This window comes from Xenopus laevis, chromosome 4L (genome assembly GCF_017654675.1).
Source record: "Xenopus laevis strain J_2021 chromosome 4L, Xenopus_laevis_v10.1, whole genome shotgun sequence".
NCBI lineage: Eukaryota > Metazoa > Chordata > Amphibia > Anura > Pipidae > Xenopus > Xenopus laevis.
In genome coordinates, this window is record NC_054377.1 from 84,753,362 (window position 1) to 84,767,192 (window position 13,831).

At 34.7% G+C, this 13,831-nt stretch overlaps 1 protein-coding gene across 6 annotated transcripts in view; it reads left to right on the forward strand.

The window, feature by feature from the left end:
• The window catches only part of st3gal-iii (st3Gal-III protein), a 145,745-nt gene that overhangs the window by 106,608 nt on the left and 25,306 nt on the right, over window positions 1-13,831 (forward strand). For all 6 annotated transcript variants that reach the window (XM_018256382.2, XM_041589109.1, XM_041589110.1 and 3 more), the window contains 3 exons: window positions 11,672-11,735; window positions 13,198-13,293; window positions 13,546-13,732. In XM_018256382.2, the coding sequence (XP_018111871.1) occupies window positions 11,672-11,735; window positions 13,198-13,293; window positions 13,546-13,732 (347 nt within the window). The remainder of the gene's footprint in view (window positions 1-11,671; window positions 11,736-13,197; window positions 13,294-13,545; window positions 13,733-13,831) is intronic.

Consider the following 13,831-nt stretch of genomic DNA (forward strand, 5'->3'; position numbering starts at 1 on the left):
CCCATAAATCATGTAATTTTCATTAAAGGACAGCTAACAAAAAAAGTAACAAAAGACCTATCCATGGGAGCAATATGTTCTCATCAGAATATACTAGGTAAAATATGAGACAGAAAGAAAAAGGAAAAGAGGGAAAGGAAAAGGAAAAAATAAATAAAATTTTCATTTTATTTATTTTTTCCTTTTCTTTTTCCTTTTCCTTTCCCTCTTTTCCTTTTTCTTTCTGTCTCATATTTTCCTGTAACTCACTTTAAAAGGGTGTGCGCCTTCTCTCTTTATTTTTGATGCACCATTAGGTCTGTCCTCCCCTTGGCTTATAACAAGGTTACAAATATATGAAAACTTTACCGTATCACTATCAGATGTTCAGCCATAGTTCAAAGAAAATGGCAGTGCTTTGCCAAACTGTCTATGAAGCTTTTGGCTTTGTCAAACTTTTTCAGATCTGTGACCATTTCTCTCTGATATTGCTTTATGTTAAAGAATATTACAAAAAAAAAAGAAGAAACATGAAATTTGCATACGTATTTAGTCCCTACAATAATTTACAGATCCCATTCTTTAATGCAGATTTGAAACCTAACAGCATGTTACCACTATCACACTTCACTTGTACGCATGGGTTAACCACATCACTTCTGTGTTGAGGGTAACGTCCATGGCACATGCACAGAATATTACATGGTAGTTATTTTGTAACAACAAATATTGCATTCCATTATTGAAGATTTATGCTTTAATCAAGCAAATAAGTGATAATCTAGAGTATGAAGGTTAATGAAACTAGTTGAGAACCATTGTTTTATAAAACAAGTAGCTAAGTTTCTCTCCAGATGTTCCTTTATCGGTTGGTTGGTTGGTTTGTATTGTAAGTCATCAACAGGTTAAACATACCACAATGTGTGGCGAAAAGAAAAAAATTGCACAATTGTTTTTTCCCCTGAATGCGCTACCTGATCTGTTAGATTTATGTGACATTGCTCTTATTTCATGGGGTCATCTTGGGTGAAAGGCATTTGATTACTAGCTGTCTAGCTAAGCATGGAACTCACTCTCTTTCTCTCTCTCTCTCTCTCTCTTTCTCTCTATCTATCTCTCTTTCTCTCTGTATATCTCTCTCTCTCCCTCCCATAGAGACCTTAATTTCAAATTTCAAACTTTGGAGAATGTGAACATATTGTTTTTAATGATTACATCTTTCTGAGGGAAATCGTTTGCTTCATTCTTGAAATCATAGCTTCCTCTTTCTGCCTAATGGCTGGTAATTCCTAGAAAGAAAACCTAGAAAGAATTGGCAGATTTTGAGTGACTCATTATGCCTCTGAAAAATTTAAGGATCTCTCGTGGCCCCTGGGTACTCAAAAGGGCATTATTTTTTATGTTGACAATAGAGCTAAAGAATGCATTTTAATAAAAGGAGTAAAGATTCCTGGTGTATCGTTTTGCATTTAGGAGCTACATGCATCCCTTTAGCTGTTTCGGCCACCTTCTTCTGCAATCCATATCTACAATCCATATTTAAACACGTTTTATGTTTCTTCACTACTCGTACACTTGTGGACGCACTCTGATGACGTCACACACACCAATTTTGGCGCCACAACTTACATGTTAAAAATGACTTCACTTTGTGTTATGTTTTCACCTCCTGAGGATGGCTAGAGTTGGATAGCCGAAACGTTGAGGAGTAAAATCACAAAGGCATTCAACCATTTATTGTGGAGTGCACCAGTTTGGACTCTTTATATATATATATATATATATATATATATATATATATATATATATATATATATATATATATATATATATATATATATATATATATATATATATATACATATATACATATACATATATATATATATATATATATATATATATATATATACCCTGCTTCTTTTACTATTTACAGTAATATATTTTCTTTACTTTTACCTAAACCAATAGTCAAATTGATGTTCTACCAAAATGTGTCTGCAAGTCCTTACAATTGTTGTAGTAATGAATGAAGTTTAACATAACACAAATAGTAGACAAAACTTTTCATAGATAATGTAAGGATATACACTTTTTTACAGAACACTTGGCAGATTTACAGCATAGTACTTGTGAAAGTATAAAGTCAAATGTAAAATATTGTTCTCGGTCCTTATAAAGGGTGTTATTTATTAAAGGCCGAGTTGTTTTTTCCAGAAAAATTTGAGTTTTGGGGGGCAGTTTTCAGTAAGAACTCAAATTTTTCGGGCTTTTAAAACATAATTTATTTAAAAGATGTATTATACCCGAAGTTGGAAATAGCTTGAATCAAAAAATACTCCAGCTGAAACCTGTCAATGTCATGTAGAAGTCAATGGCAGAGGTGCCTTGAACCATTTGAAGATGTTTGTAGCATTTATGATGTTCAGGTTTTTTTGGTGGTTTTCTCTCGAAATACTCAATTCAAATGATTTGAGATTTTTAGATTCAAGTTTGTTTTTTTTTTTTAAACTTGTATGTTTATTATGTAATAAACGAGTTCAGAACAAACACTTGACTCAATTGTACATAATTAAAGCACATATAAACACAAACAGTATGTAAACTGTTTGGTACATGAAAGAAGGAAGAAAAGTAAAAAGAAAAGAAAGTAAAATAAAGCAATATAAAGGCATCATGGAATAAAAGAAAAATCTTAGGTAGTACATGGCATATGTGGCATATTAGGTAAGGTAACAGGGTATGTAGCCTATTCCCCATAATCCAACTATCACCAAAAGCAGCAATGGCAGAGGGCATAACCTCACAAGAGTCATAGAGGGTGCCATGGGTCCCAAATTTGGCTACATTTGAGTTTGGACTCCAATGATCTTGCAATCATTCATCCATATGTTCCCTGAATTCCAATTGTTGGAGTAAGTGCTGTATAGTAGGAGTCTCCTTTTGTTTCCAGGATTTCGCTATTAATGTAGCCGCAGTATTGAAAATGTGAAACAAGAGTTTCCTGTTAAGGCTAGGAGAGTTTTCAGGATATATTTGTAGGAGCCCTATTTGGGGCAGGCAAGGCAAGGTATAGCCCAATCTGTTGTTTAGTAAGGTAAAGACGGCAGACCAGAACGGTTTAACTGACGGACAGTGCCACCACATATGAATATAGGTACCAACTTCCCTACATTGCCTCCAACACAAAGGAGAATATTGGGAGTTTATTTTTGCTATCTTTTGCGGAGTAAGGTACCAGCGATGAAGCACTTTCAGATGTGTTGCACCTTTGGGGGCCAATATGGAATACTGCCAAGTACGAGGGGCAAAATGAATTTGGAGATCGTCCTCCCATCTTTGCATATATGGAAATTGGAAGTCATCTGGTAACTGGAGTTGCTGATGGTAGCAATCTGAAATGAGTGCTTTACCGTCCCATGCTTTACTGCAAAGGTATTCCATTCTTGTCTTTTGACGTAGGATTTTCACATTCGGAAGATGAGATTTGAGGAAGTGAGTTACCTGGAGGTAGGTGTAATAATGAGAGATTGGTAAGTCGTATTTTTCAGCCAAATCTTCAAATCTCCTCAAGGAATTCGCAAAATACAGATGTCCAATATCAGTAATACCTTTAGTAATCCATGTGTGGAGATTGATGTTAGGGATCAAACGGTGCAAGGCTGCAATGGGGGTCAGAGGCGATGGAAAAGAGGTAAGATTACGTTTTTTGGTCATGACATCCCAGATATGTAACAGAGTCCGTAGATTCAAGTTTTTTCATGAATTAGAAAACATTCAAGTTGTGAGTTTATTCTAAGTATAAAAACCTCACAAACTCAACCTTTGATAAATCACCCTCTAAGTGTAGCACAGCAGATTTTGAAACAGGAAGAATAAAACCATCTAACAACCTCCAGCATCACCTTTCATATGAAAGAAATTATTATTAGGCAGACCAAATTAAAGCAGATACATTCTGAATAAGAAAGCTGGGAACACAGAGCCCACAGGTTCCCTTACATTCAATATTGTATGTAGGAAAGGATACGGCCAAAGGTAGAATAACTGCAATGTGCATTTATTGAAACACTGTCAATAAATGCACATTGCAGTTATTCTGCCTTTGCCCGTATCCTTTCCTATATACAATATTGCCGTTGCACATACGTTTGGACAGGACGTGGAAAGGTGGCTTTGCTGAAAGGTAATTGTTGGGTATGTAATAGTTATTGTTGTAGGTTCCCTTACCTGTTAGGAGACAAAAGATTTAAGCAAGTGATTTATGCATCCTGCACATAAATTTTTACACATGACACATTATTTGACTACTTCTTAGCACAGAAATACAGTTTTGCTGTTCAGACAAAAGAAAATACTGGGGTTGAACTAGGTTACAAAATTACAGGTTTTTTTTACTTGCTTTCTGTTGGATGGCCTCTTACCCATGCACACACCTTTCATGTAACTTATGTTTTACCCGGCAATTTACCTACAATTTAATTCTTGACAACACAGGAAGCACCCATTACACAGAAAGAACACAGCTGCAATGTTCAATATGTTCAGCAGGACAGAATAGTTAGGATGTGCAAAGTGGCAGAAATTGTGTGGCTAAACATACTTAAGGATTCCTTTCATTCATGCATGCATCTTGGTCTGTGGTTAGACCTTTAATTAATATGCTAAAAATGCCTAGTTAAATATTTAAAACATTTCAATTATTTACAATTCTTTTGTAGGTTGTAGTGATGCTTTTCCAAGGCACTGTTTTTATAGTGTTACATTTAGGCATTATGCTTGAACCATTTCTGTGAAAAAATCATGTTGCTGGCTATTGGCATGGCAGATAATTTGTGTGTTTTACATCAAAGGAATATTTTTTGAGGAGGAATACCCTAATATTGTATTATTGTTATGTAAAATGTGTTTACTGCAAATGCACAACTCTGCACCCATCAGTGCTACAGATACCGTCTTCAACAAGAATTTACTTTTGAATAAAAATACAAATTACTGCAATATAGGAGCAAATAAGCTTGCATTTATTGTATTGATTTCAGATACACTTAGGGGCAGATTCATTAAGGGTCGAATTTCGAAGTTAAAAATACTTCGAAATTCGACCCTCGAATTGAAATCCTTCGACTTCGAATATCGAAGTCGAAGGATTTAGCGCTAAACGTTCGTTCGATCGATCGAAGGATTTTTCGTTCGATCGAACGATTAAATCCTTCGAATCCTTCGAAAAAAGGTTAGCAAACCTATGGGGACCTTCCCCATAGGCTAACATTGACTTCGGTAGGTTTTATCTGCCGAAGTAGGGGGTCGAAGTTTTTTTTAAAAAAGTACTTCGACTATCGAATGGTCGAATAGTCGAACGATTTTAACCAATTCGATGGTCGAAGTACCCAAAAAATACTTCGAAATTCGAATTTTTTTAATTCGAATCCTTCACTCGAGCTTAGTGAATCGGCCCCTTAGTCCATGAATAGTGACATTTGGTGCTGAGCTAGCCAGTGGGTGAGGCCACAGGGTCAAAATACTGTTATACTACTCTCTGTAATTAACATAAATGATTTCATGCAAATCATAGTCTGCAGTGCCATAAAAAGTACCATAACAATGATCCCAAAACTTACAAATGCTGTTGAAAGGTGTTGCTCTTTCCTAGGTTTTGTTCTTACTATTGACATATTTTTTCAGTAATGTCATGCGAATACAGCCTGCTGCCTTCATGAATGAAACCGCACAGAATGGGACATTGACATTTCCACTCCTCATGAAATCTTACCACGTTCTTTCAAACCACCAAGCCTACCAGTGTTCAATCATTCATCTTTATGTCTTCTGTAACATTTCATAAATGTCTCACATACAAGTAGAAACAATCACTGATTGTTTGCCAGTCTCAATCAAAGCTGAAAATGATTGCTGTTACATATTTTTATAATTTATTGTTCCCATTATGATGCTGAGTGAAGTCATATTGCATGAAAAGAGTCTGGGCAAAACAATACTCTTAACTGATTAACTCTGTGCCATGTAATATGCAATATTTATTCAGAAACGAAGGAAGGGTTGTTTAATTACTTGTCGTGGAAGGCAGAATTATTGCAAACTGTCTAAAAAGTTTGGATGTGGCCATATGCAATAGAATTTATTGAAATATTATACCAGCAGCAAGTGTATGCAGGTGCCTATTATTAACTTGTCAAGCTGGTAGCTTTTAAATGCCAAATATATTTTAAATATACATACCTTTTCCATGCATGCCTTGATAGAATGCAATAAATTGTTTTTCCAGCACCCTTGGAAAAATATTTGCTGACTTTGAATACGCAAAACAGTAATACAAAATGCACATGGAGTTTTTCTGGTGGTACTTTATGCTTTGTTATTTGTATAATGGCCACTTGATCCTGTTTCCAGTCAAATGCTGGCTGCAGTCTTTGCCCTGTAGGTAGTTGGACATGAAGGTATGAAAGCGTCAAATAATACAAGCACGCACACACGCATTGCTCAAGTCTGATTTTGGTCCATTCTTCAAGTCTTCAAATTTTGAGGGATTTTTGGCTCTTGGACAACACTTCTGATTATTCTTTTGAATCCTCTGGCAGAAATCTTGCTAGGAAAACCTGGTCGTGGCCAGTTTAGGGTGAAATTAAGTTCTTTCCACTTCCGGATTGTGGCCCCAACTTTAAGGTTGCAAAAGTCTTGAGTGAGTGCTTTGCATTTACCCATCATGAGATACTTCTTCTGTGATACCTTGGTAATGCGAAACCTTTTTATAGGTCATCAATTAGGACTAAACCAGCTGATATTAATTTGCACTGATAAGAGGGCAGGATTGCTTTCTAAATACTGACAGATTTCAGCAGGTTTCTAGGCTTTCCATGCCTTTTTGCACCTCCTTTTCTTCATGAGTTTGATGTTCGATGACTCATTCTCTGTCTTATTCCACATAATTTATGGATTTATTTGTTTTGATTTCTTTGTATGTGTGGATTACGTCGGTTGTGTGTGTATATATATGTGTGTGTGTGTGTGTGTGTGTGTGTGTATATATATATATATATATATATATATACATATATATATATATATATATATAGCCTTCAAAATGGACCAGCACACCAGATTTTTAAGTGTTCAAATTCCTTTTATTTTCATATCACTCGTGTTTCCAATGTTTCTGTCCACATTGGGGCCTTTATCAATCCTCCTTTTTTGTGCAAATCCTGTGAGTGCCAGTACTTGAGACTCTATATATATATATATATATATATATATATATATATATATATATATATATATATATATATATATATATATATATATATATATATATATATATATATATATATATATATATATATATAGAACTAGAAATGCCGGTACAGCACGTATACTGGTATAAGGTGCCTGGGTGCAGAGCTATGTATTAGTATTTACAATGGCTCAAAAGAAGCTAGCACACACAGGACTTATGGAGAAAAAAGGTCCAGCGCTATTAATATAATCAAGTAGATGTGGTAAACTCAACTCCATAAATACTATTGAAAGTCCTGATTCTTTTTTTTTATTTTGCCTTATATAGGACCTATGGCTGTATAGAATTTTAGGTTTAAAAAAAAGAAAAGGTTCATCAAATTGAACCTTTACAAAACACTTTACAAAACTATTAACAGGTGTCTCGTTTTACAGGATGTGACTGGTACTGATTTACAAAAAAGTTTTGTGACGCACAGAGGCAGATTTATCAAGGGTTGAATTTCGAGGGTTAAAAAACCCTCAAATTCAACCCTCGAAGTAAAATCCTTCGAATATCGAAATCGAAGGATTTTAACGCAAAAGCTTTGATCGAATAAAAATCGATCGAACAATGAAATCGTTAGAATCGAACGATTTTAAGCGATGAAACAAAGGATTTTTATTCTATCAAAAAAAAGTGGCAAAGTATGAAATCGAAGTTTTTTTTAAAAAGATAGTACTTTGATTATCGAATGGTCAAACGATTTTTACCTCGAATCGTTCGAATCATATGATTTGATTCAATTTGACCAATTCGATAGTCGAAGTACCCAAAAAATGTACTCAAATATTTTTCCATTCAAATTATTCACTCGAGCTTAGTAAATCTGCCCCACAATGTTGATGCAAGGTGATGCTAGGCTCCATAAAGAAGGAATCAACATCATTTATACTTTCATTCAAACTTTTTTCTGTGAATTGTAGAAGAAGCCAGTGGCATAACTATAGAGGGAATACATGGCTTGACCCACTTTGCAAGTCACATCCCTGGTTGCACCGGAGGAAATATTGGCACCTATAGTTTTGGAACTGTTTGTACAATTGTATTCTTCTTTTGAGAATGCAAACAATTTTAATGAAAATGTTATTTTAAGCATAGTGACATAGTGAAAATACAGTAAAATGTTAGTAGTAGCTACAAAGGTTTGGCAACATATTTGTTTAATTTCCTCATTCAAAGGCTGGCTCGCTCTGCCAGGTGATGTTATTTTCATTGTCTTGCACACACATGTTGACATATTTCTTGCATGCCCACAGCCTTAGTTACTCCCTAGCATGGATAGATCATGTTACCCCAGCTAGTGATCCATAATCTTGACTGATTGATCTGTTTGTTCTAAAATGTCTGTATCAGATTCAGGCTTGTATGTTGCAGATTGGTGAAGTGAATGACGCACAGGTACTTAGTTTAATTAACTGGTTGCTGTCACGCATGTATTTTTCACTCATCACCACATTCTATTAATGAAAATTTACATACTATTTTACAGATTTGCTGAACATCAGTGTTTAATCACTTATTACTGTCACACTTTTAATTTGTTACTATTTTCAGTCCTTTTCACATAATACCATGAACTTGTAGGTAAATTAGTTACAGGGTTGCACATCTGTAGCGTGCTTTTTTCATTTTTGTTACCTTGACTAACTATACTGGCTCAGTAAATACGCAATTTTGTTTTGTTAAATAACTTTCTCACAACCATTATACTGTCATTCAGAGTATTCTCAGATGTAAAAACGGTATGGATTTTTGTCACTAAAAATAAAGCTTTGCTGTACAGTTGAATGTAAAAGTTTAGGCACCCCTGAATTACATATTTAGTTAGTGTTTAAGTGGAAAGTAGAAAAAAAAACTACTGCAGGGATCATTTTGTTTAAAAAATATTTATTTATATATATATATATATATTATATATATATATATATATATATATATATATATATATATATATATATATATATTTGTATATCTGTAGATGTGGGGGATAATGGCAGGGTCGTACTGGAGCATTGAGGGCCCACCGGGGCTGCAATAACAAAGGCCCTCCTGGCAGTCACAGAGGGCCCCCTGCCAAACTCCAAACCTGTTCTCAACAATGTTCTCTATGGGCCAGCCAATCAGGGGAGCAGGCCTTGCATAATGGCATAAGGTCGTTCACTCTGTGTGTGTATACATGGAAGCAGAGAAAAGCCATTCCACTGCTTTCCATCCTTGTTGGTGGTTGCACTCTTCCATAATGCAGCGTTGATTACACAAACATGTGGCACAGGAAACTTTATTTATGCAGAAGGAAGAATAAAACAATCCACAAAATATCAGCAAATTCTGGATGCCATTGTGACAGTCAGCCAAGATGATGAAGCTTGAATCTGGGATGGCCCCTACAACAAGACAATGTATTTAATCATACCATAAAAGCCACCATGAGCTACTTAAAAAACTACAGTATATCTGTACGGTTCTGTGTATATAAGTACATTTTTTTTTTTTAACAAGTGCACAGTTTCTTCTACACCTGTTTTACACATTTACCTTCATATCTCTTCCTTTTTATAAGGCATTAATTCCATCTTCCCTTATTATATTTAACTCCCATACATATCACTTAGATCAATTTAGATTATTTGTTCCGCAGGGGCCGAAACTGATTTGTGATATTTATATTAACTTTTTTTTCAGTAAAGGTTGCTTAGTACAAATGTGCACAATCAATAATCGGATGGCAACAAGTCAAAATATACCATTTTTATCATTCCAACTAAATATACACTTGGAGACACACTAACACTGGATCAATTTGTATACATTTGTGATAAGTATTTTTTGCTTCTTAAATAATTTAGTGGTTTTCAAAATGCAGTGACATGAGAAGACTTTTCACAATAATTTTGTGTGCATAATTAAACTATGAAAAGAGGAATCCCTTTGAAGTAAGCAAGGGAATTTCATTAACATTATTGTTCCTGCGAGGCTGCCAGAAATAAAATATGTGAGTCATGAGAGTATAATACTGCTAGACCGTTTCATCTGTTTGTGCAGCCTTAGAGACCTCTTGCCTCTCCCAGGGACCTTTACTGTAGCTTCCCAGAAAGATGAGTCACAAAACATGTTCTCCTTGACATCCAGGGCCTGTATTAGATTAAAGGGAAATTTAAATCTTTCAGAGGGTGGTATGTTGTCATAAAGCTCTGGCTGCGGCAACTCTGAGAAATGCCCTCTTCCTTGGATGTAACTATGTTCCCTTGACAAAGGTATAATAAGCATTAATACTGGGGTTTAAATCAAAAAGAAGGGTGTGCTCCATAGTGTAATATTTTCAAAAGGACACTGCTACTGCTTTGTTTGATGAGCGAATCAAGCACTCGTCTTGAAAGTGCATTTATTTAATAAAATATTTGATACTGTTACACTAGCACATGCTTTACTTTTTGATTTCCTTTTTAGAATTTTTTGGGGGCGACAAACCTTAGAAATGTGCTGCGCCTCTTGTTTTCTGAGACTAGGACTGTTATATCTTCACACGTGACATTTTTCTATTGGAATTTGAAATTTCATCAATGCTAATTTAATTCCCATTTATGCCAAGAAACTGTTTGTTTGCACATTGATTGTTTCTGTGGTTTGGGATTAATGTGGGGATGCTCCCATTGATTTTTACATTAATAATGTTTTGTGCCTCATGATTTATTTTCTTTTATATTAAAACATTTTCAGACAAGGTAGATTAATAGAATATTACTGACGCAAAGTATAATTACTGTATATTTGGAACTCCATTTGGGTCCTGTGCCAGTGGACCCGATTCATGTAAGCCAGGCTTCTCTAAGTAGGATTGCTCTCTGTGTTGGTCATACCAATAGATTTTTCTGCAGACTCTGAAGTGTTAAATATGTCACTTCTTAGAGTGTTATATCCTGCATGACACCATTTTTTCTTAATTTTATTCTCATAAACACAACTCCAATGTAATCAAGGTTAAAATAGCACCATATAAGGCTTGGGGATAATCAGGCAGAAATAGTTTTAAGAGGTTGCAAAATAAGCATCTGAGCAGCATCTTTTCTTGATGCTAAATTGTAAAGGCCAATATTTGCCCTAAGTGGTGCTTACTGTAATTTGATATCATTACTATGTTCCTTCAATGTTACTGGTTTAAAAAAAAGAATAGAAATAGAAATTAGGTATAGATGAGATCTTGTAGCATTCTTTAACATGAAAGCTATAGCTGCAACATCATTCATGGAATGAATGCTCAAAAAGGATATAAAGCCTCCAATGCTACAGGTGCTGCTAAACTCCACGGTGACTCTTTAAATAATTATTTGTATTCTTGCAATGTTATACTGCCCCAGATTCCAAATGAACGCATTGATTTCTGTGTGATCTTTTTTACAGATAACCTAATCAAAGCTATCTTGGCTGCTACAAAAGAATACCGACTCAAGCCAGCATTAGACAGGTATGAAATACAAATGAGACCCATTCATAGGAAGACAATGCTCCAATTTCAAACCCATATCAGCTGATAAACTTTACCGCGTTTACCTTGGGTTACCATAGGGCTGCAACTTCAGTTCTGTGCTAATTGCAGACTGAAGTATATGAAGGATGACAATATTATTTTGATGTTCAACAACAGTTGTATATAGAACCACCAGTACAATTATCAAAACTGCCAGCCATTGTATATGGTGAAAAAAACTGAACCAAAATCGTTACCAGACCATTTGCTTCAAAACTTTACCTAAATCGTGATGTAGTTGCATCACACTGCTTTTAACGGCTTCATATTCAAAGGATTAGAAATGTGCCGAAGTGTACCGATTAGCATAGCCACATGCTGGTTATTCCAAATCCCAACTGGCTCTGAAATAAAACACAGGTTTTCTCCAGATGTGGCTGCTTTTGTCAACTCTGACATGTAATGCAACTTTAATTCTGTAGCAGAAGTGTTGTCTGTTTGATATAGTTTCTAAAAATAAACCCATTATCTCTTTAAGTGACAGTGATGTTTAAAACAAGACAAAGATATACATAGTTTCTCAAACATCTATCATCACATTGATTTTCTTTGTTTAGCATTGTTGTATATGCCTTTTTTTTTAAATTTATGACCATAGTCTGCTCAATTACCAGTTTAATATCCTTATGTTAGTATAAACCAGAAGAAGGAACATATGCCTACATTTTAATACTGCAACATCATACTAAAAATTGTCAGGTTACATCATATGTACTATATTTAAATACTGTATTTACTGCTTTCAAAGAAGCTGGTTTTTATATTTCTTATGATGTCTTTTAAAGTGGTTGTCCACCTTTAAATTACATTTTTGTAAAATGTACAGAGTGATATTCTGAGACAATTTGTGGTTGATTTTCATTATTATTATGGTTTCTGAGTTATATTTGCCTCTCCAGTTTGCAGTTTCAGCAGTCCGGTTGCTAGAAATTAATGGAAATTAACCTAGCAACTATGCACTCATTTGAATAACAGACTGAAATATGAATAGAAGAGGAGAGAAATGTAATAAAAAGTAGCAATAACAATAAATTTGTAGCCTTACAGATAATTTGTTTTAGATGGGGTTAGCGACCCCCATTTGAAAGCTCAAAAGAGTTTGAAGAAAAAGGCAAATTATTCTAAAACTATATATATATATAAAAAAAAAGGCCAATTACAAAGTTGCTTAGAATTAGCCATTCTATAACAAAGTTAACTGAAATATGAACCACCCCTTTAATCATTATATCTGTTTATTTGTTCACTTTTGGAAAATAAATCTGTTAAACTGAGTGAAAAAGATAGTAAGATATTGGTTGGTATAGTATGGACTGTTCAATCTGTGCATTTCATTGCAATGTGCTTAAAACTGTGTTGCTTTGTATGGCTCTTAATACATAATGTACCTTTATTTCAGCTTAAACTGTCGACGATGTATCATAGTGGGGAATGGAGGTGTTCTTGCTAACAAATCACTAGGATCTAAAATTGATGAATATGAAGTTGTTGTCAGGTATGATTGGCATTTCTCAATACCTAGTATTACACACTACATTCAGATTGAGTGGCATGTCACTAGCACACAGGGGTTGCATGCAGTCAACTTTTTTGGGAAAACAATAACTCCATCCAAAATTAAAAATAACTTTCTGAGAGCATGTTTCCCTAACTTTGCAATGGAAGATCTTTTTTTTTTTTTTTAAATAGTAACATCTGCATTTCATTAGAGCACATATCATAACAGACATCTCTGGCAATATTGCAGGTTGAATTCTGCTCCGGTGAAAGGTTTTGAGAAGGATGTAGGCAGCAAAACAACTCTAAGAATCACATATCCAGAAGGAGCAATCCAGAAACTTGAACAATATGAAAAAGACTCCATTTTTGTCTTGGCGGGTTTTAAGTGGCAGGATTTCAAATGGCTGAAATATATTGTTTACAAGGAGAAAGTGGTAAGTAGAGGATTGAATATAAACAACTACTAAAATGTAAAATGCTTCCTGTTACTATGTACAAAAGTTTTTAATCTTTACATATGTATTATAACTTTG